Source organism: Megalobrama amblycephala, linkage group LG24 (genome assembly GCF_018812025.1).
Source record: "Megalobrama amblycephala isolate DHTTF-2021 linkage group LG24, ASM1881202v1, whole genome shotgun sequence".
Lineage (NCBI taxonomy): Eukaryota > Metazoa > Chordata > Actinopteri > Cypriniformes > Xenocyprididae > Megalobrama > Megalobrama amblycephala.
The window spans coordinates 25,340,431-25,365,219 of NC_063067.1; the positions used below are offsets into that span (position 1 = coordinate 25,340,431).

Here is a 24,789-nt window from a genome sequence, read left to right on the forward strand (position 1 = left end):
ATATGAAAGGAACATAAAAGCACCACTTGTAGCGGTTTTCCACAGTGTGTGTGTGCGTCTATTTTTATTTGCTCTCTTCTATCTGCCAGTCTCTTCATCTTTAATTAGCACAGTAGAAACATGTCAGGGCCTTACAGTAACCGCAGGTATTTGACAGATGAAATAAAATGTGTCTTTTCTCCATGCATTCCTCTATGCGATCTGATCAGGTTTCAGACTTGAAAGGAGCCTTCCGTAATTACACTCCATGGGAAATTAGATAAACATTAACAATTCAAGGTCCAAAACATACCATTTGGCTTATCGGAAAATAACAAAACCAGAGCATGAACAAAGCCTGATGATTGATTGCACACTGAAGGAGAAATGGAAAGTTGCAACTGAGATGTGTTGGATGTTGAGTGGTGCTAAAGCCCTTAGATAAATTAATCCGTTCCAGCAGACTTGATGTCCATAACATGGTGATTTATCTTCTGCCAGACCAAGTGCATCATGCCATCTTGAACACTGAAGGCTATTTCTTCATGTTGCCGTAAATGCACAAAGCAAAGATGCCTCATGCCTTTCATGTGTTCGCTTGCAGATGACCTTGACTTAGAGGAATTCCAGTTAGCTATTGAAGAGTCCAAACTACAAACCAGCATACAGTGTACCCCTATCCCAGGTAAATTCAATCAGCAGCAGATCTCACCCTGTAGGTCAAATGTATGCCACCAAGACTATGAAGGTCTGTTCATATCAAGTACAAACAAACTAAACAACAAGCATGTTACAGGAAAAACATATTTGCAAAGAATTTTTACACCAAAACTACGCACACTTCTCAGAATTTCCACCAACACTTGGTGTGATTTGATTACCATCTGAAGAAACTTCAAGTGTTGCCATTTTCAGAAATGGTGCTGATCAAAGAAAGAAAGAAAGAAAGAAAGAAAGAAAGAAAGAAAGAAAGAAAGAAAGAAAGAAAGAAAGAAAGAAAGAAAGAAAGAAAGAAAGACGTAGTTGGTTTCAGCTGTGACCCAATTATGTTTAAAACATCTTGTGGTTAGATTTCATTTTGCATTTCAATAAGATTTGACAAATATGCTTCAGTATATTCAAAACGATAATTCATATACAGTGCCTAACTTTTTTTTCACACCTGCCAGTGGCTAGTGACTTCAGAAAATTTACTGGGCAGTAAACTGTTTCTGCAAAAACAGCCAGTTATGACACCAAAACGTTTAGATACCTGTGAAAATTCTCAATTCTCTATACCAATTTCAATACCACAGCTAACACTACTAGCCTAACTAATATAAATTTAAAACATTATTAAAGACAAGTAACAGTAATTTTAAGGTAGAGACATTGAATAAAGTAATCAAATTGTAAAATAATAGTCTTCACTGTATAAATGAAACATTAATCCTTATTAAAAAGTTATTCAGTCAAGAGCAGTGATTGATTATTTTTGTCTTTTTTTGTTTGATTAACATTAAAATCACAAAATGCAGCAGGAATATTAGGCTGCTGTCACTTTAAGACCTAATGCACAGATCCAATACACTGATGTTATACACTTGTCGTCTTTCTCGACTGTTACATTCACTCAAGCCATGATCGACTGTGGTCAGATACTCGCTGAGATGGTTGGATACTCACAGAGACAGGAATTTTTTGACAGTTTTGTTTGAATATGTCCATTCAAGTGCAAGAAGACATGAAACAGAGCTCATTTCAGTAGTCACATTCTGTCTGAGACGCAGCTTTCTGGGCACACGCTTCGGATTTGTGTGCATACTGAAATAGATACTCCCTTTCGCATCTTCTTGAGCTTCAATATTTAAATTGGTAAGGCTTAAACTTTTGAAAAAACTTATTACATAAAAGTTGACGCAAGAACTATTTTAAGAGAGATTTTCAAAATATTTTTCTGTAACATTTTGTTGTGCATTTGATCCGTAGTAAAAATTCAGTCTTGGTGTGAATAAGCCTCAAGTTAATTTGTTATTTCTGTTATAAGACTCAGATTATAATTTTTCATTTCACCCCTTCAGGTCCATTTAAACCATGTGATAACCTGTTTGACAGTTGGGTGGTACGGCTTGGCATGTGGCTCATCTCTTTGGTCTCACTGATGGGAAACAGCCTTCTCCTCTTGACTGTCTTTGCATCCCCCAGCTATCTCTCCCCAGTTAAGTTCATCATCGGCACCATCAGTGGCGCCAACCTGCTTACGGGCCTGTGTACCGGCACCTTGGCATTGGTTGATGCCCGGACATTTGGAGAGTTCGCCCTGCACGGAGCTCAATGGGAAATGGGTGCAGGTTGCCAAACAACAGGCTTTCTTTCAATTCTAGCCTCAGAGGGCTCCATACTCTTCCTGACTTTGGCTGCAGTGCAGTGCAGCGTGTCCGTGTCGTGTGCTCGCGCCTACGGAAAGTCGCCCTCCCTGGGAAGCGTGCGAGCTGCCTCAGTGGCGTGCTTGGCACTTTCGTTGGCAGTCGCCGCTTTGCCGCTGATTGGGGTCGGGGAGTACGGGGCCACTCCACTCTGCACGCCATCACCCCTGCCGGATGGCGAACCTTCCACGCTGGGTTTTATGGTTGCTCTGATAATGATGAACTCCCTGTGTTTCTTGGTGATCACCGGGACTTACATCAAACTATACTGGGACCTGATGAAGGGTGACTTCGACAGCATTTGGGATTGTGCCATGATCAAGCATGTGGCTTGGCTCATCTTTACCAACTGCCTGCTCTACTGCCCCGTAGCCTTCCTCACCTTCTCCTCCCTTCTGGGACTCTTTCCTGTGAGTGAGGAGGTTGTCAAATCAGTCGTCCTGATTCTTCTGCCTCTTCCTGCAAGCATCAACCCCTTGCTCTACCTCCTCTTCAATCCACACTTCCGCGAAGATGCACGTCTCCTTTTTAGCAGAGCTCACCACCATCATGACTGCAACCTGGATTCCTTCATCTCAGTTGACACAGAGAAAAGCTCATATGACTCCACTCAAGCCCTGGTGTCCATTGCTGCTGAAGCAGATGCAGTGTTCGAGAGTTCATCAGCACCAAACCCAGAGACAGTCACCCGGTTTTCCAGCCCACCCTCAGTGCCTCTCATCCCATGCCAGATGCAGATGAAACCCTCAACAAAGAGGGAGAGCGTTGGAGAGAACCTAGTCAGGTCAACACCAGGACTCCTCGCCAAAGAGCAGGAGCATTTTAGGAGCAGTGGACTGGAAACTCATAATGGCACCTTCTTTTCTGGAGTCTACCACTCCCCACTTCTCTCAGCTCATTCTTAAGTCTTCTCCTAAACTCTAAAGTTTTCAAGGACTCTATGAGTGTGAGAAGTCGCGAGCCCACATATGAACTGACCCCAAAATCTTCAGAGCTTACGAACAATGAATTTTAATGTGGGACTATATACAACTGTATTGTCCCAACTGCTACATGGCATATAAAAAAGAAAAAAAGAAAAGCCTACTCACATTTTGTGACACAATCTTGTGGGCCATTCTGTAATTTAATCTTAAATGTTCAAAAACAAATATGCATTTATTTTTTGTAACTTTTTAACTTGTTTGTGTAATTAGGCTTAAAGGAATGTTCCAGGTTCAGTATCATCACCATCCAGGGAATACTGAGGATTTTCATATAAAAATATTTATTATTTCCCATTCAACTCCCTTCATAAAAACAAGCGAAAAATTGCATAAAATAATGCACAAACAATAGAAGTCTATGGGGCAAAAGTACTGCACCGGCATAAACATTTAAATTCACACTGTATCTATAAAACAGTTTTACATAATTACAAATCCAACAACAGAAATAATTTTGGTAATACATAACCAGAAATTAATCTTATGGAAGCTTATTTCTGCCACCAAATAAAAAATAAAGGTAATTGTGACTTTTTATATCACAAGTCTGACTTTTTTTTTCTCTCAATAAGCGAGATATAAACTCAAATTGCGTGTTATAAAGTCAGAATTGTGTGATATAAAGTCAGAATTGCATGATATAAACTCACATTGAGGACTTATCAATCTCACAATTCTGCCTATAACACGCAATTGTGCAAGTTAAATCTTTATACGCAATTCTGACTTTATATCATGCAATTCTGACATCACGCAATTCTGACTTTATATCTCACAATTCTGACTATAATGCAATTCTGACTTTATATCATGCATTTCTGACTTTATATCTCGCAATTCTGACTATTTCTCGCAATTGCGACATTATATCTAAAAAAAAAGTCAGAATTGTGAGATAAAAAGTCACAATTACCTTTTAATTTTTTTTTTTTTTTTTTTTTTTTTTTTTAGTGGCAGAAACAAGCTTCCATACAGTACATCTCACAATTCTGACTATATAAACCTGCAATTGCGAGAAATAAAGAAATAAAGCAAACTCACAATTCTCGCAATTATGACTTCTTTTCTCAGAAATGAGTGCTAAAAAACATGAGCTCTACATGTTATTGTTTTAAACCTGGAACACTCCTTTAATTTGAAAAATATCACAGGGATGTTTGCTGATGTAAAAAAAAAAAAAAGGAGTTATGTATCTAAATATTTCAATGTGAAAAAGGTCTCTGCATAAAGCTCAGTTCTTATGTCATGTATCTAAATGCATTAATTTCCAAGTGTGTATATATCAAAGTCTTGTTAATTATTTGCAAGTCGTTACTTGCTTACGTGCCCCTAGTGAATAAAAAAAAATAATAATAATAATAATGTACGGGAAGGTAAATACCTATGTATATTGTCAAATAATATTTAGTGTCTTGAGAAACAACAACAACAACAACAACAACAAAAAGCATCATGCCAAGAGATGCTAAAACATAAGGCCAGAAACATACTCTCTGCAAGTACACAAAAGGCTTGGCCAACAGTCTGCAAGCTCCCTGTCCCATTCTACATATTTAACATGCATTGTGGTGGCAAGAAACCTCGAGAGAACAGAGTTACCTTCAAATATCTGTGCCATAAATTCAGGTGTCTAGCTATAAACATGCTGACAACTAATATTAACTAATTGACTTTCTTCAAACCATTGCTCCAACATGACACATGTTGATCTAGGAGACATTTTGCTTATTCATACCATAATCCACCTGCCAGAAACTCTGAGAATGCAAGATGTGTTAAAATGAGTTAAAACGTAATTCGTAATGCAACAGAATTCAACAAGGCATGAACATCAAGCTTGTGTAGTTAGAAGCATTGTGTTCACGTACTTGCATAGACGATGTCTGAGCCTCACAACATATATTTGTGTTGCATTTCCTTTTTTACATCAAGTTAACAGGATTAAGGAAAAGCAAAAAGTTAAATGAACATGTCAGTGCTATAAACTGAAGATATAAAAGGAACTATGAGTGATTTGATTAATAAAGCTTGGTCGGGATCTTTTACAGATTGTAAAGTAGGCTAGCTATTGTATTGTAAAATATAACTACCTCTGATCTAGCATGCTATACCTTTTTTATCCGTATTGATTTCTATTCTTTTTATATTAAAATGTATATTAAAATGTAATTTTTTATATTGAAATTTTAAGATCTTTGTACAACAGACACTATTCTGGATGTAAATATTTTCATATTTCTGTACACATGTGATAAAGAATGATTTAATAAAGTTATTAGTTTCATAAATGTATGTCTTGAGGACTACTGAACAATTCAGAGAGATGTGAATGTAGTGTACTTTTGAATATTTTATCAACAATAAACCCAGATATAAAAGAAACTATAAAAATGAGATTCAATTAATTTAATTCAGATGTTTGTTTAATACACTACATGCACATTTTCTTGGGTTGCTCTACAGTGCTTCTCTCTTTTGAGCAGTTTTCTTATTTGTATTCACATTATAAGTCTTTTCTTCTGTCTCCACACAACCCTTCAAACACAACAGAGAAGGCAAACACTGCGATTCAGAGTGAAGAACCAAATAACAATGGCTCCCCCCAGTGGCTCATATTTGTAATGACAGTGTATGAAGTGTTGAGCTCGACCTGGCTAAAAACCTTACATTGTTCTTCTGGACTGCATGTTCAGCCATACATTTCTTTGCCTTCTCTCTAGATTTGTTGTGTTTAAATTGTGAGAAATGAAAAAAGTCCTTTAATTTTCAAAAAAGAGCTAGCTCTTGACCTAGCTGTTATAGTTTTTCACACATGCTGACTTGATTCTCTTCATAATGTCTAAATGCAACATAATTATTAAAAAAATAAATAAATAATCCAGTCTTTGATAGTTTGAAGTTCACCCAAATACGAAAATTCTGTCACCATTTACTCACCTATGTTCCAAACACATTTAAGGCTAGTTCATTGTCAAATGAAGATATTTTTGTGCCTACATTGAACGTTTTCAAGCTTTGAATCTTCAAGCTTAAACAGGTAACGTTAAAGACGGTAAAAGTAATCCATGTGAATCAAACAATGTAATCCACATCAAGCTCAATCCTTTGGGCTTGACATGTGATCATGCCTCGTGGATTACTTGATTTTGGGGTGAAATATACCTTTATTAATAGTCAAAACCACCAAAAAAAAAAAAAAACTTGAATAAAGATTTTTAAAATGTCATGTTGATTCCCATTAATAGTAGCCAAATGTTTATATGCAGATCGCAACCTATGGTTATTGTCAACTCTCTTTAACTAAAACCATATACAGAAAATTACTTTCAGTGAATATTAGGTATTCATCGTGTTTTTTTACTTACTGGTGATGTTTCTGTCGAGTTTTGCTTGTTCACTGATTAACTAGGTCTGAATCATTTAGCCCGCTAAAAGTTCACAGTCTTCATTGTATGACCATGCGTGGCTTTTCTGCTAATGCATTATGGGTTTTGTAGTTTTGCGGCTTTGTTTGTCATAGTTTGATTCTTTTTCGCGTGAACTTAAATCAAAGTTCAACAGTTTCTGTCCTCTAAACTAAAATTGCAATAACTTTTTGTACCTTTCAGATACCAAAAACAATGGTTTTGTGGGCCTTTTTTTGTAACTTTTCCTTTGCTTAACTTTATTCATACACCTTTTATTGAAATGTTCCTTAAAATAACCTTAATGTAAATAGATATAAGCCTAGTGTAAGTGATGCACAAAACTTTCTACAACATATTCGACCAAAATGGTTGAAATCTAAAATGGGCAGAAATCACTGACTGAATCAGTGACACTTCATTAGCCCTTCTCCAATCTACCAATAATAATACACATCAAATTCTGTAAGCTTTATAATGAAATTCAAATAATAAATGATGTAATGTCACCATAGCCATTGCACTCATGAACCGATCATCTTTAGGACCTTCTAGTTATAGCATGAAATAATCATGAATGAATATCAGAAGTAATGTTGAAAGAAACAGTACAACTGAAATGTGTCATGTCTCATTTAATCACTAAATCAGTGTTTCAACCACAGAAACAGGTCATTACCCCAGGAAAGCCATTTAATATTCATAGTTCGTTAGTCAGCGCGAGAAAAAAAAAAAAATTCTATAGAGGAGCGTTTTGCTAAATATGCACTATATTACATATTCATTATATTTTTAATTGACCAGTTGTCTTCATTATTTAATGTATTAATGAATAAATCTGTCAATTTACAGCCACCGTTCAAATGTTCATTATTCAACAATGAATTAAAATACATTTTGATCCTGACAACATTTGGCAGGACAGATATCATTACATATCAGTATTACACGGTAATTTTACTTCAGAGCAGTGGCAAAAATAGCTTGAAATGTGATGAGTTTCTCTCTTTTGTTCTCCATTTGGACATCTGTGAACCCAGAGGACTGCAGCGCTTCCATGTAGACCTCAGGATGCCAGCTCTCCCCGCTAAACATGTTCTTTGCGGCTGCTTTTTTAACAGTCTCTAGTCTGAGAGTTGTAACCATAATTCCACCTAAGGAACAGAAAATAATTTTTGAATATTAAACATTGGTCAAAGTGACACAGCTTAATTCTTAAATCATGCTCACATGAATCATCAGGTTTGCAGAAACTACATGCTGCCATTAATGCAAAACCATTCCATATCAAGTCAAATGAGCGTTTTCACTCTAATTGTTATGCTGGTATCATTTTAATGAAAAAGTCTATTAAATTAGTTTTTTTTTTTTTGTTGTTTGTTTTGGAAAAATATTAGACTGTTAATATTAAGCAAATATTAGACTGCTGTCACTTTAAGACATAATGCACGGATCCAAAATACCTGATACACATGCCGTTGTCTTTCTTATCGTTTACTTCAGACATAACCTACTGTTTGCTAGGATACTCGCCAAGATGGGCATATTGACAATTTTTGTGGTTATTTGTCCGTTCAAGCAAGACTTGAAAGAGAACTCAATATTTGCATGCTGTGTGAGACGCGCAGTGTGTACTTCAGATGAGAGCACACAAATCTTCTCACAGCGTGCGCGAGTTCTCTTTCACGTCTTGTGCTCGAATGTTAAAACTGGCAAGGCTTAAATGAGTTTAGTTAAAACACAGATAGCAACGTGTGCTGTTCAGGTCTCACCTGCGCTCACGCGCTATTAACACCCAGGTGATGATGGCGTAATTGACTGGTCATAGAACATAGGGCACTCGCATTGAACAAAGTTTAGGAGAAGCCAGAATGCATATCCATCAACAGAAAAATAGCCTAAATACGGTTCGATTTTTTTTACAGAGAACCGTTACACCCCTAGTTTACATGCACTCTCATCATGCGATTATAATGAGATTTAGGTAATAGTGCAATTAAACTTTACCTCATTATTTGTTAAAAATTATTTTCAATGAATTGTTATCTTTCAATACTATTGAATAACTTTAAAAACCAATTATATCATAAAGACCAGATTCAAGAGCATTATCAAAACAATGTTGTAGGCCTACCTGGGATTGGGAAAAAAGAAGTGAATAAGGCCCAATCCCAATTCTATTTTATACCCCTTCGCCCTTGCCCCTTGAAACAGAGTGGCAAGGTGTAGGGGTGAAAATATTCCCCTAAGAAATGGGACACCACTACTACACCAGTACACACATCATCATACCTTGTTTCTTTTATTAGTGTCCTGTAACATTTAACCAGTATGAACAGCAATGAAGTGCGCATATCAACAGAAATCAGGAGCGAGCAAGTTTAACAAGTTTCCCAAGACTGATGAAGCCGCTTTTCCATCGGGCCAAGCTGTTTGTTTAACTGTTGCATTTCGTGCCGAGCCAGTCGGTACGGACGTGGTTTCGTTTTCTACTGTGGTGCTGCGATAACGGAGCTCTTTGCAATGTAATACAAACGAGTCAGTTGTTGCCTTGGTAACGCAAGAGTTTACAGAAGATACAAGATGCAAATAGCAACTGCGCTATGAAGGATGACCAGATATTTTGTTTAACTGTATCACTCATTTGTGTTCACATCATTCAGATGCGTTTAGCAAGCTACAGAGAAACTGGCAGCCAGGTAACACATAAGTGATTGATCCTGAGTGGAAATATCACTACCATGATCACTACACGCATTCTAGCAGCACGGTAGTCGGTGTATGCAGGGAAATTTCTCATACCCCTTCGTTCGAAGTGTGGTCCTGAAAAATCTTCATTTGAAGGGCTATCTGGCCCTTCCCCTTCCCCCTACCACTCCAGCCAAAAGAGAATCGAGACACCCCTACCCCTTCATGTGAACACGCAAAACGAAGGTGTAGGGGAAAGGGGAAGTGGTAAGGGGTAGAAATGGGATTGGGCCTAAGTCTACATTTGTGCTATAAAGACTTTTATTCTCAACTCTGGCCATCGAGGTCCACTTTACTGCAGAGTTTAGCTCCAACCCCAATCAAACACACCTGCAGAAGCTAATCCAGGAATGTGGTTGAGAATCACTGCCATAATCTAAGCCAAAGAGTATAGAACCCAAGAGGCGACACTCTTATCCTTTTTGGGCAACAGCCACTAGATGGCGCTCCGGTAGTGCGGCCGCCATTATAGGGTGAAAATACTAATTGTACCATAGAATCCTTCACATCTTACGTACCCAAAATCGACAAATTTCACTGCCAAATCAGAAGCGCAAAAGAACATTTTTCAAATGAAATCATCAGTAAATTTTATGGCATCTACGGTAAATGTTGTATTGTCTTATATATGTTTTATTTTACCAGTTGTGGAATCCAACCATTCAATCATCTGAGGTAACGTAGTTAGCATACTTTATAGAGTATTTCCATTTTATGCAACTTTACACATTTATTAATAGTAAATTATTAATTAATACATTTAAGATCATCATGTTTGCAGTGAACAATATAGTGGAGTAATAGTAATAATAGTATCACTCCACTAGGTCTGAATTGAAATAGGCTATATTGTACGTTTTAACAGATCACGCTACAAACATAATGATCTTACAATACATGATTCATTGCTGTGTCCGTTATCGCTTAAAGGGTTAGTTCACCCAAAAATGAAAATTATGTCATTAATGACTCACCCTCATGTCGTTCCAAACCCGTAAGACCTCCGTTCATCTTCGGAACACAGTTTAAGATATTTTCATTTCATTCGGTTTATTCTACATAGAGTAGCCTATTTCTTTTCGTTTTGAATTATTTTGTTTTCGTTAAAGTAGATATTTCATGCTTTCTATAGAGATATTTCTCATTTCTCTGAGGCAAGCAGCCTATACGCTGAGTTTCAGTTCATTCATGTAAGACGCGTTCCAGTTCACGCGCCAGTGATCGCGCATGCACCTCCACGTCATGATTATATTTTCTATTATATGTGCTTCTTATTTATTACATCCAGGCAATTGGTTGATGAAACATTGATTAAAATTAAGATACAATTTTTACAAAACGAAATTCACTTTAAAGAAAGGCTTTCTACAAAATAAAACTTCATGAAGTGGTCAAAATCATGTCTGAACACTCCATGTCTCCCGACATACTGCGCATCTTATGATGCATCTTACTCATGCTCTTCACTTTTCATAATCAAATAGATGAATTTAAAACATAACATAGGACTATTTAAACATAAATATGAAACCACGTAGCCTATAGTACAGTACAGAGAAATTTCACGTGTGAATTACCAATTCAAATGTGAACAAAAATAAAAGCAATTAAATGTGTTATTATAATTAAAAGATGAAAATTAAAATGATGGGTAATAATAGATGATGAGGATTTTTTTTACGACCCTGTCCGTCAAAATGAGTTACAGTCTAAGGCAACCTCTGGTCAGCAGCGTCACTGTCCGGAGCAGAAGGGGGCGGTAATGCACCAATAAGCTGGATGCCAACCGCCGTAAAACAGGAAAGAAGAAGAAGCAGCGTCACTGCGGAGTCGTGAACGCGGATTGTCAATAGACCCGGAAGAGAAGACAATGCTGATTAAAGTCGTAGTTTTTGTTATTTTTGGATTTGATGTCACATGGACTACTTTGATGATGTTTTATTACCTTTCTGGACATGGACAGTATACCGTACATACATTTTCAATGGAGGGACAGAAAGCTCTCAGACTAAATCTAAAATATCTTAAACTGTGTTCCGAAGATGAACGGAGGTCTTACGGGTTTGGAACGACATGAGGGTGAGTCATTAATGACATAATTTTCATTTTTGGGTGAACTAACCCTTTAATTCCCACTTTTGGACACTTTTGCTTTAACGGACATTAGACAATACTGTAAAATCAAACGGTTATATTCATATATTTATTGTCCAACATTCCCAATTTTTCTGATGCATGTCCTTAATTTAATTTCATATATTGGTATTAATTCATTGTTTATAAGCCTAATGCTAATACTAGATCTTTTAAAGAATTTTAACCCAAACTGACTGGGTTTCTAGAGAGTAAAAAGGTTTTGTGAAAAAAGTGGAAGGCTTACACAGAAGTTAACTAGTGATAGTATTTTATTCTGTGTTGTCATCATTCAGGTTGGATTTCAGCTTTAATGTACTTTTTTTTTTTAAACAAAGCAGCTGATATTGCCATAGAAACTAGTGGATTGCTGAGTCGCTTACACCCCAAAATGGCAGAAGCGCAGGGCTGCTGCTGGGCAATGCAACATTCTATTGAGTGTCGCTTCTTGTTAGTGTATATTCTTTGTCTAAACTCAGTAGGCTCATCAGCAAAAAGGTGGATAGGTGTGTAGTGTTTCTTTACACAGTGACCGCCATCTACTGGCCTGGCAGCATAATACAGCATTGTTAGTCATTTTCATGGAACGGGGATCATTTTGACAACTTTTCAAAAAAGGAAAAGTAAAACTTTTCTGTTTTTAGTACATTGTTGTTGTGTAAAATCGTGTAAACGTACCATTAACTTGTCACAATAGTTTTAGTAATTTCTACACAACTCAATATTCTTCATAATTAGAGACAACACAACACTGACATAAAAAAAAAAAAAAAACACAACTGAAAAGTTTTTTTCTTTGTATATGACAACACTGTCAAAATTATCCCGTTCACACAGATCTGTGAAAATGACTAAAAACTCTGTATTATTCATGCCAGGCCAGTAGTTGGCAATGTCACTTTGTAAATAAACACTATGCACCTGTGCCATGCTGCAACCTCCCCCAGTTTCTCTTGAAGCCAATACGGAAGTGACTTAAACTGCGATTCATCGAATGGCCGCTAGGGACAGGTTCCAAAAGAGAGCAGAATCTCATTGTGTCCCTTGTTAAAATGGCCAACTTTACAGCAGAAAAAAAACATGTTTACAGCCTGGATCAAATTGTGGTTTTGGTCTATACAGCTAATTTTGCCCTTCATGACAACTCTGAGGGGGGTGAATTTTTTTTATAACTCATCCATTTAAATTATATTAAGCCTTAAATTTCGGCATAATTAAGGGTGTGATCGCTTGAGTGACAGGTTTGCTGCTGCTGTCTGTGAGCCGTCACTTTACCTCAGCTAATTCCAACTGCTGAATTTGGCATCTCTGCCATGTTTGTGCTTTTTTTTTTTCGGGATTATTTTATAAAATTATAAAATAATAATATACAAACCCGATTCCAAAAAAGTTGGGACACTGTACAAATTATGAATAAAAAAGGAATGCAATAATTTACAAATCTCATAAACTTATATTTTATTCACAATAGAATATAGATAACATATCAAATGTTGAAAGTGAGACATTTCCAAATGTTTGGAAAACTGGGACGCCATGTCATCCGGACTAAAGAGGACAAGGACAACCCAAGTTGTTATCAGCGCTCAGTTCAGAAGCCTGCATCTCTGATGGTGTGGGGTTGCATGAATGCATGTGGCATGGGCAGCTTACACATCTGGAAAAGCACCATCAATGCTGAAAGGTATATCCAAGTTCTAGAACAACATATGCTCCCATCCAGACGTCGTCTCTTTCAGGGAAGACCTTGCAATTTCCAACATGACAATGCCAGACCACATGCTGCATCAATTACAACATCATGGCTGCATAGAAGGAGGATCCGGGTACTGAAATGGTCAGCCTGCAGTCCAGATCTTTCACCCATAGAAAACATTTGGTGCATCATAAAGAGGAAGAAGACCTAAGACAGTTGAGCAACTAGAAGCCTGTATTAGACAAGAATGGGACAACATTCCTATTCCTAAACTTGAGCAACTTGTCTCCTCAGTACCCAGACGTTTGCAGACTGTTATAAAAAGAAGAGGGGATGCCACACAGTGGTAAACATGGCCTTGTCCCAACTCTTTTGAGATTGTGTTTGTAACGTAGTTCGTAAACGGGAAGAAAGAGGCGGGAACCGGCGAATATTCAATCAAAACTTTAATACCAAAATAAAACAAAGAACAAAACGAAAGTAATGCCGGCAGACCCTCGCGGACGTCTGCCGGCCACACAAACATAATAAAACATAACATAAAGTCCAGGCCTGGTCCTCTCTCGTACGTCACGGTCGTCGCTCCTCCTTTTATGCTCCCGGAGCTCCTCCGTGAGAGACTCAAGGCCGGTGCGCTTCCCAGGTGATGCTCGTTATCACTTGCGTCACCGGCCTCGCGCTGTTCCCTCACGGCTCTCGCCCACCCTGGTCGCCACAGTGTTGATGCCATGAAATTTAAAATCAACTTATTTTTCCCTTAAAATGATACATTTTCTCAGTTTAAACATTTGATGTGTCATCTATGTTGTATTCTGAATAAAATATTGAAATTTGAAACTTCCACATCATTTCATTCTGTTTTTATTCACAATTTGTACAGTGTCCCAACTTTTTTGGAATCGGGTTTTTATACAATTATAAAATAATATAGCTTACTGCGTTAATGGTCAAGACTCGAGATAGATGTGTGTCTGTGTACATGTGCACGCATGCAGAAGATAAACAGAACACACGTTTTTGGATCGTGGGATTGGCTAAAATTTTTGTTCCTGAGATTTACTGCAATGACAATGGCGGCAGAATATAAAACGACAAAACTGCTTACTGCTGCATTTTGAAAAATTATACTTTGGACGTGGGCTCATTTGTTTGTGAGATATATATGAGAATATACAGGTTTACAACATAAACACTGCTCAGGTTGCATAATTTCTTGAAGAACGATGATGAAGAGCAGATCATTCAGAAGAAATGTGATGCAAACAATAATAATATTATGTTTATAATATGGATAATATATCAATATTTCATGGATTTAATGCTTTTGTGGACAAAAAGTACTGTTTTTTGTTTTTCAAAGGACACTCATGGACATTTTACCCAAGTAGATCTCGTGGTTGCTATTTCATTATAAAGGTACGAAGTCCCATTTGATTTTTCATGTTATTTGCACACCCGACACAAACTACAATTACTGGTGTTGGAGCATCTATATTGTGAAAAAGACATCGTAGATTGACAGTAAACATTTAGAACTTTGAAATGATATAACCTGTTATCTTTATTAATATTTTAGATAGTATCTAAGATGGATAGATAGCTCCTTTGCCTGCTAACATGATCACGTCAAGCTAGGCGGGCGTGGTTTCAGCACCCAGGCACCTCAGTTCCAACCACTTCCTGCCTCTTTGCCCATTTTCAGTTATCCGGGAGTGACATGCGGTGACGCTGCTAAGATGCAGCCGCCTCATTTTTGCTTCAAAAATGCTCTTCAGAAATCAACTGGTGACATCACGGACACTATGCCCATATTTTTTTTTTTACAGTCTATGGCCTGTGCACATAGACATTCTTTTACAGAGCACTCGCGCCAAACGCAAATGCCTATAGACTAAACACGTAATACACGTTAATGTCACAATTTTCACAGATCTGCGTTTTTGTTGTTGCACTTTAAAACCGTTTTCAAAAGTTTGAGTTTTCAGACCCCCAAAACGCCATTGTCGTGTCTGTTTTCTATTTTTAGTTGAAAACAGTGTCGTGTAAACAGCCCCTTTGACACCCCTGTTTATGGCATTGCTGCAAATAATAACCCTTTTTGGATCTCTTTATTTTTAAGAGTGTAAGATGCAAATATGTTCCCCTTAAGAACAGTGCGAATTTATTGCTAAATTGTAACATAAGAGTTTAGCGTGTAGGCTAGAGGATGATGATGGTGATGTTGCATCCTCCATTTTATTAAGGGAAATAAATAACACTTGCATATTAAGTTGTTATAGCACAATTTTGAAAATCATGTCCCACTATTGCTTTTTACGTAAGTAAAAAGAGATAGTGAGAGATTAAGTTCTCATGATCTCACCTGGTTTCATCACTCTGTGAATCGCTCTCGCTCCTGCTTTCAGATCCGGCCAGAAGTAATAACAGTTACAGTGAAACACCTTGTCAACAGTGTTTTCCTCTATCGGCATGGCCACCAAATCACTGCAATACAACACAGCCTTTCCTCTGGAGATCTGCTCCTTCATGCGCTCACTGGCCATCTGATGCATGTATTTTGAGTAGTCTACACCGATCAGTTTCCCTCTCGGGCCCGTGAGGAGCTGCGAGGCCGCCTGCAGACCGAGGCCCGGCCCGTGACCCAGCTCCAGCACAGTGTCGTTGGGTTGTATGTTGCTCAATTTCACTGCATTTTCCTCCAAAATCGGATTGTGCCATTTAAAGAACTTGCTTACCAACCATCCAGTTAAAGAATACGTAGGGTGACCCAGCTGTTTGCCCACTTTGTCAGACAGCATTTCTATACAAACAAATCAAAAGTATTTATTTTACACACAAACATTGTTATGTCCAAAGCAGAATTTAATGCAATTCAAAATTATTTCAAATGTAGTTTCAATTCATCCATATATATATATATACAACTGTTTTCAACATTGATAATAATAATGAATGTTTCTTGAGCATCAAATCATCATATTAGATTGATTTCTGAAGGATCATGTGACACTGAAGACTGAAGTAATGATGCTGAAAATTCAGCTTTGATCACAGGAATAAATTACACTTTACTGTATATTGACATAGAAAACAGCTGTTTTAAATTGGAATACTATTTCACAATATTACTGTTTTTGTTTGTATTTTACAAGTAGTGTAAATATTGTATATATATATATATATATATATATATACACAATATATAGTGTATATATATATACACTATATATATACATATATATATATATATATATATATATATACACACGATAGTGTGTATATATATATATACACATACATACACACACACCGATCAGGCATAACATTATGACCACCACCTTCCTAATATTGTGCTGGTCCCCCTTTTGCTGTCAAAGCAGCCCTGACCTGTCAAGGCATGGACTCCACTAGACCCCTGAAGGTGTGCTGTGGTATCTGGCACCAAGATGTTAGCAGCAGATCCTTTAAGTCCTGTAAGTTGCGATGTGGGGCCTCCATGGATCGGATTTGTTTGTTCAGCACATCCCACAGATGCTCGATTGGATTGAGATCTGGGGAATTTGGAGGCCAAGTCAACACCTCAAACTCGTTGTGCTCCTCAAACCATTCCTGACCCATTTTTGCTTTGTGGCAGGGTGCATTATCCTGCTGAAAGAGGCCACAGCCACCAGGGAATACCGTTTCCATGAAAGGGTGTATATGGTCTGCAACAATGCTTAGGTAGGTAGTATGTGTCAAAGTAACATCCACATGGATGGCAGGACCCAAGGTTTCCCAGCAGAACATTGCACAAAGCATCACACTGCCTTCGTCGACTTGCCTTCTTCCCATAGTGCATCCTGGTGCCGTGTGTTCCCCAGGTAAGTGAAGCACACGCACCCAGCCAGCCACGTGATGTAAAAGAAAACGTCATTCATCAGACCAGGCCACCTTCTTACATTGCTCTGTGGTCCATTTCTGATGCTCACATGCCCACTGTTGGCGCTTTCAGTGGTGGACAGGGGTCAGCATGGGCACCCTGACTGGTCTGCGGCTATGTGAAGCACTGTGTATTCTGACACCTTTCTACCAGAACCAGCAATCTGAGCTACAGTAGCTCATCTGTTGGATCGGACCACACGGGCCAACCTTCGCTCCACATGTGCATCAATGAGCCTTGGCCGCCAATGACCCTGTCGCCGGTTCACTACTGTTCCTTCCTTGAACCACTTTTGATAGATACTGACCACTGCAGACCGGGATCACCCCACAAGAGCAGATACTCTGACCCAGTCGTCTAGCCATCACAATTTGGCCCTTGTCAAACTCGCTCAAATCCTTACGCTTGCCCATTTTTCCTGCTTCTAACACATCAACTTTAAAGACAAAATGGTCATTTGCTGCCTAATATATCCCACCCACTAACAGGTGCCGTGATGAAGAAATAATCAATGGTCACAATGCTACGCCTGATGAGTGTATATATGTATACACACACATATATATTCTGATAAATTATTAAGTTATATGCTTTAACAGGGACACAAGATGTCTTAAATAATGTTCACAGTATCCATAAAGTAGAATCACAAGTATAAAAACTGTTGTTCTTTTGTCCTTTTGTCCCCAGCAGGGTGGACATTTTTGATCTACCATTTCTTTGATTTTGTTTAAGAAATGGTTACATTTATTTACCCGAGCTTGATCAAAATTATTTTTCAAATGTTTTAAATCACAGTACCATGATTACACACACACCCCAAACAAATCTTTTAAAAACTGAGTTTGATTTTCTAAATTTTATGAGGTCCAAATTCCACGCTACGTGCTGGACTATGAAATGAGAAGGCAATGTCCATTCTCTGCGTTCTAGTCTAATGTAAACTCACACAGGTACAGACAAACTTATGTTTAAGTAGTTTCAGGGTTAAAAGCTTTAGCGCGGTAAAATAACATTTAGTTGCGATATTCACTTTCCCTTGGCCGTGCTCTCTGTTAGCAAAAGTCTGTCTTTTATGACAAGCACAATTACGTATTCGATTTTATAAGTATACTACAAATATAGTTAACATAACATTTAATCAAAAACTGTCAACATGTGTTAATATAACAGAAGTATGTCTGCTGCTCCGACGCGCTTTACTTGCCTGCAGTAAATAAGGGACCGTGCTATTCCAATGACGACGCCACCGTCTGAGCGTCACGACCTGTCACTCACATGAGATCGACCAATAGAGGGTATGCAGGTGACATCACCGTCGACCGTTACGACTGCGTCACGCCCGCTAAGTGGCAAAAGACTCAGCGGCTATGGAAAGCCGTTTTAACATTTAAAAGTTAAGTTTGACTATCCGGAATTAACGTTGTAGATATCACCAACATCTTTCTGACTAGTCATAATTACATTTTGGATAGTTGGAATTGTCATTCGAGATATCTGTAACGTAATTGTGACTAGTCGAAACGACAGATAGAGATATCTGTAATGCAGTTTTGACTACGCAAAACTGAATTACAGATATCTGCAATGACGTCATTGAAAACGACATTCAACTCGTCACACATCTTAAATGACAATTGCAGATATCCGTAATTCAGTTTTGCCTAGGCAGAATGAAGGTTAAAGATATCTCAAACGTCATTATGACTAGTGACGGCATGGTGCCAATCAGTGCTAATTACGAGTTAACAGGTGCGATTTGAATGATTAGAACAACAACACGCTCAGCTCCCGCCTAAAAGTGCCGGCCTAATTTGCATAAAGATATCTGCAATGTCATTTCGCCTAGTCAAAACTCTAATTCGAGATATCTGCGATTACATTTTGACTAGGCGGAATGAAAGTTACAGATATCTCAAATTTCAGATATCTCTAATCAAAATTCATTTCAAGATATCCATAACTTGATAATAGATAATTAAATTATGACTATCCCTAACTCCAGTTTGAGATATCTACAACGCCATTTTGACTAGTCATAATTCCGGTTACAGATATCTACAACGTAATTTCGCCTAGTCAAAACTTAATTTGAGATATCTGAAAAGGAACATGTAGATATCTTGAATTGAGTTGAATTGAATCTTGAACTGGAGTTGTGACTAGTCAGAATCAAATTGTAGATATCTCAAACTGGAATTACAGATATCTACAATTCAGTTACAGATATCCATAATTCGCATAGTGGATATCTACAACTGAATTGTAGATATCTGTAATGATAAACCCCATACAAATGAATTGCAAAAGTGATGTCATTTGTCCTAGGAAGAATGTCTTTGTGGATATCTGAAATGACAATTATGGATAGGAAGAACGTAGTTGCGGATATCCGAAATGTTCTTTTTGACGAGGCAAAACTGAAATACAGATATCCGCAACACATATCCAGTCTAGCTGTTAAATGTTAAAACAGCTTGCCATAAACGGCAGCATTTGTTTTCAGCGTGAATGTCGCGAAAAACACCCAACACAGAAAAGAGCAATTGTGATTGAATGTACAAATAGCTTTGACACAAAACCTGAGGTATATATACTGCTGAAAGCTATAGAAAAAAGAAGCAAATGGATTGCTGCAATTCCCAGAAACAACTGGACTCCAGCAGAGAAACATGTTATCATTTTGTGTCAAATTGTTGGATTTTGAGGTAAAATCATACCGTATATATAATATAATTTTCCGTCTTATATCCTGCATAATTGTGTGTTTTAAACACTGACAAAAACTATATCATAAAACCATATATGTTTTAGGGCTGGACAATATATATAACATTGATATAAGTGATTACGCGGACTTAAACCTACCGATATTGTAGTTATATAAAATATTCACAGGCAGATTTTCTTTATGTATTTCCCCGGCGTGGAAATCAGGCACATTTAAATGTCAGGAAACACGACTCCTGGTTGCATGTCAATATCCATGGATTAGGTTTATTTGACAAGTTGTAAGAAACACTTTCGTGTCCAACCTTTAGTGTAATCGTTTGTTTTACTCGCGTTTTCGCAGTTATTAAATCCAGTCACGCAGCAGGTTCTTTTGCCACTCAGTCCCAAGAAGTCCTCGCTGCAGCCTGTAGCGCGATGACGTAGCTGGATCAGATCCAATACGTACTGGACGTTGTCACGCGCATGCGCGGTGGTGTTTTGCCGACATCATAGACGCATGCGCAGTACCGATCTCTGGATTATAATGCGCAAGCGCTGGTCTTGAGTGACACGCATGCTCAATATTGTATTGAGATGATGTTCTAACCTCTGTAGTACTGATGAATTTTAATAAGTAATTTTTGATGAATAAGTAATTATTTACATAAATGTGATGCTTAAGTCATCCTAACTTCTCTACACACATGCAAAATATGACACATTTAAATCACACGATTTTAGAGTTTTTAAACCTAAATTTGATAGATTAATAGCATAATGTCACCTTAAGTATTTTTATTTAATGTGTGTATATAGAACATTTTAAAATAAAGCCATTTTATTTTATTCAGGTCATATTTGCTGTTGAGTGGAACCAAAAATGAGTCAAATAATTGTCTCTGTAATTTTAATCCTAAAAAGGTACAATACAATAAAGTCTGTATACAACTTATAATACCAGTACACATTCAAGGGAAAATGCAAAACTTTAACAGCACCAAGAAAAAAAATATTGTCAGATGTCAAAATAAAAAAAAGTGCTTAATGATATTTTGTCTGGTTTTCAACAGTGATCTGTACATAAGATTCCTCTTAATTTGCTGTTCAGTGTCTGCAAGACATGCAAGTACATTTATTAAACAAAAAAAAACAAACAAAAAAAAAACAAAAACATGAATTCAATTTAAATTGAATATACCAGTGGTTCTCAAACCTGTCCTGGGGACCCCCCACCACTGCACATTTTGCATGTCACCCTCATCTAACACACCTGATTCAAGTCATCAGCTAATTAGTAGAGACTGCAAGAGTTGAATTGGGTGTGTTAGATGAGGGAGACATGCAAAATGTGCAGTGGTGGGGGGTCCCCAGGACAGGTTTGAGAACCACTGGAATATACAAACTGATCACAGCAGTCAGATCAACAGTTGTCACTCAAGTGACCATTTATTAACTTTGTTAATAGTTGTCCTTGGGGCTATAGTGATTGCCGTCACAGATGAAGCAGTCTGCTGAGCAGTAACCTTCAAACTCTTTGGTCGAGTAAAATGCACAAAGGATTCCTTTCCTTCCATCTCCAATATAGCCTGGCGGGAAGTCTTTAAATAAGTCCCCACAACAAAGGCAACTGGTCAGTTTATATGGCACTCGATACATCTCCTTGTAGTCACTGGAATATGCACTCCAGTTGACAATGCCTATTGTAAGAAAGAGATTTAAAGTAATAAAAATTTCTGAGAAACGCTTAAAATGCATTTGCAGCTTAAACTTAATGTGTAGAACTATCTACTGGTAAAAATATAAAAATAATAAAATTAAATAACTTACTGTCAAGCCAGGCAAAATGAGCCTCTTTTCTTAATGATGCCTCACAAACAACATCATGGAAAAGCCAGCACATCAGAGACAGTCTGAAGAAAGCCACATCTCCATCTTCTTTGACCACATTCATGAGGATATGTCTCAGGATCTCAGGTGGCATCTGCTGGAAAAAAATTATTCAATATTAAAATAAGAGTCGAATAATAGCATACATTTAACATGTTAAAAATAAAAGAATTTGAAATAGGGATAACTCCCACCTTACTTATGTAATCAGCTTCCATTTCCAATTCTCCTAAAGAAAGAAATTATATTCACACCAATACATCAATCATGAAATATTTATGGAAAATGGATCTTGAACATTTTATCAACAGTTGTCACAAACCTATTTTAGTTAAAGTTATACCTGTCTTCATTTCTTTGAGCCTTTTTCTGAGTAGCTTTCTTTCAGCATCTGATCTTAAATTATATATTTAAAAAAAGGTTTTGCCTAGAAAGCATTTACTCAACACAGGAAAAAAAAAATTCACCATAAAACACCAAATACTGTGCAAATTAACATTATTAGAGAGAGGATAAAAAAAAAAACTGCTACTTCTGCTCCTCCATCACCTACTGCTAATAAATATGTTTTATTTATTGGAAGTACTTGCAAATAGGCTTACTTCACAGGATAATTTGTTAGCAGGAGCAAGCACCACCATCTCCTTACTGCAGCCATGTCAGACTGGAAAATATGCTTAATGTAAATCACTATCACCCTTTAAGAATAAACTTTTCCCCAAATCATTAGTTTTGATAGCTCACCTCAGCAAAATCAAAGACACCTCCTATTACAACATAGAGTGCGTACTGTAAAATTAATATCAAGTTACATCAAAACAGACATAAACAATAGTAATGAACTTTAATTAAATGGTTTTGTTTGATAGTATCAATATCTTAAGTTTGTTGGATATTGATTTTGCTCATAAACTAAAAAATAAATTAACAAAGACCGCAATCTGACAAAGCTATCAAGGAAAATAAACAGTTCTTATTGTTAACAAATAATTCTTCCATCAACACAAACCCTCCACAGTTATTTGAACAATCATGCCTTGGAGCACTGTTGAGTTAAATTGAAATAAACATATTATAATTATTCAAAAATGCAATCAAAAACAATGGGGTTGAATATCTAAAATGGAATTTAGTGATGGCAACAAGAAAACTGCTTACGTTGAGATCATCACGTCCATACTCTTTCCACGGCCCAGGATGTAGTTGCTGTGCAAGTATTCTACAAAGCATTTAAACAACAACAACAATTAAAACAAAAATGTACTAAATAATAATAATGAAATAATAATAAACAAACAAACTGGGGTGGAACAACCCCAACCAAATTCTTGGCTCATTTATCACTGTTTAAACAATTTTATCTTTGAACTATAAAAACGAATTATCATCCAAAGGTTTGATGACCAGGAAGGCAGTAAGATAAAGTCACATTCTGCTATATGGTCCTAATACAGACAACAAACATTTTTAAATGCCACCCAAAATGACCCTAGTTAACTTCTATTAAAGGTGCCCTAGAATCAAAAATTGAATTTACCTTGGCATAGTTGAATAACAAGAGTTCAGTACATGGAAAAGACATACATTGAGTTTCAAACTCCATTGCTTCCTCCTTCTTATGTAAATCTCAATTGTTTAAAAGACCTGCAAAGAACAGGCGAATCTCAACATAACACTGACTGTTACCTAACAGTCGGGATCATTAATATGTACGCCCCCAATATTTGCATATGCCAGCCCATGTTCAAGGCATTACACAAGCCAGTATTAATGACTGGAGCAGCACAGCTGAATCATCAGACTAGGTAAGCAAGCAAGGACAACAGCGAAAAATGGCAAATGGAGCAATAATAACTGACATGATCCATGATAACATGATATTTTTAGTGATATTTGTAAATTGTCTTTCTAAATGTTTCGTTAGCATGTTGCTAATGTACTGTTAAATGTGATTAAAGTTACCATTGTTTATTACTGTATTCACAGAGACAAGAGCCATCACTATTTTCATTTTTAAACACTTGCAGTCTGTATAATTCATAAACACAACTTCATTCTTTATAAATCTCTCCAACAGTGTAGCATTAGCCCGTTAGCCACGGAGCACTATCAAACTCATTCAGAATCAAATGTAAACATCCAAATAAATACTATACTCACATGATCCGAAGCATGCATGCAGCATGCATGACGAACATTTTGTAAAGATCCATTTTGAGGGTTATATTAGCTGTGCGAATGTTTAAAAATGTCATAGTCATTACGGGTAAGTTAGTTGAAGGGTCTGCACACAATGGTGGCAACCATGTCACTGTCACATATGAGCTAAAACAATGAACCTTTATGTTCTGTTAGATACCATTTAAAATTACAGTTAATAAAGGATCACTTATGCACAGTTTCTCACTCCAAAAAAAAAAAAAAAAGGTTCCTCACAAAAGACAGGAAAAATATTACCTTTAAGTCAGCAATATCTCTGACAATTGAAAGGCAGGTATTCAAAATCTGTAATAATTTGAGAGAAACCAAATTTAATATTCGCTCATCACAAAACAAAAGCATGATTGTGCATGTGATAATACTCACAGTCCCTTCAACATCATTTGGATGTCCCAAGGTAATAAAATCTGATCTGTCCAGAATTGTTACTCCTACTTGAGCCAAAAATTGTTGTTGTGATTCCTTTTCATTTAAAGCATTTTTTATCAAGAAAAACAAAAACAATTGTATGTATGTTACATATACATATATACACTTTGCATAAAAATGCAAAATAATTCAACATAATTCATTTGGTCACTGCTTTGTGGATGCATCCAGCATGCCCTGTTTGCTCTGTTTCAGCGACTGCGATAGTGAAACTCAGTTCTCCTTGTGGTGAAGTGCCATGGAGTTTCATCGTTGCATTCCACCGTGTTCT

At 37.1% G+C, this 24,789-nt stretch overlaps 2 protein-coding genes and 1 long non-coding RNA gene across 3 annotated transcripts; 1 reads left to right on the forward strand and 2 right to left on the reverse strand.

The window, feature by feature from the left end:
* Nucleotides 1-353: 353 nt before the first annotated feature.
* On the forward strand, nt 354-3,966 carry LOC125260787 (leucine-rich repeat-containing G-protein coupled receptor 6). Its single transcript, XM_048179314.1, has 2 exons — nt 354-664; nt 2,040-3,966. The coding sequence occupies exons 1-2, from the start codon at nt 559-561 to the stop codon at nt 3,287-3,289; spliced, it is 1,356 nt and encodes a 451-aa protein (XP_048035271.1). The 5' UTR covers nt 354-558; the 3' UTR covers nt 3,290-3,966.
* A 3,427-nt stretch (nt 3,967-7,393) lies between these two features.
* zgc:194242 (uncharacterized protein LOC100005854 homolog) lies at nt 7,394-20,194 on the reverse strand. Its single transcript, XM_048179140.1, has 3 exons — nt 20,139-20,194; nt 15,714-16,151; nt 7,394-7,928 (listed from the first exon to the last, which is right to left on the reverse strand). Exons 2-3 carry the CDS (start codon nt 16,147-16,149, stop codon nt 7,732-7,734), a joined length of 633 nt encoding a protein of 210 aa, XP_048035097.1. The 5' UTR covers nt 16,150-16,151; nt 20,139-20,194; the 3' UTR covers nt 7,394-7,731.
* A 2,020-nt stretch (nt 20,195-22,214) lies between these two features.
* Nucleotides 22,215-22,639, reverse strand: LOC125260661. The gene is made up of 3 exons (XR_007183099.1): nt 22,614-22,639; nt 22,472-22,533; nt 22,215-22,265 (listed from the first exon to the last, which is right to left on the reverse strand). It is a non-coding gene; the product is annotated as an uncharacterized LOC125260661 (long non-coding RNA).
* Between the last annotated feature and the right edge of the window lie 2,150 nt (nt 22,640-24,789).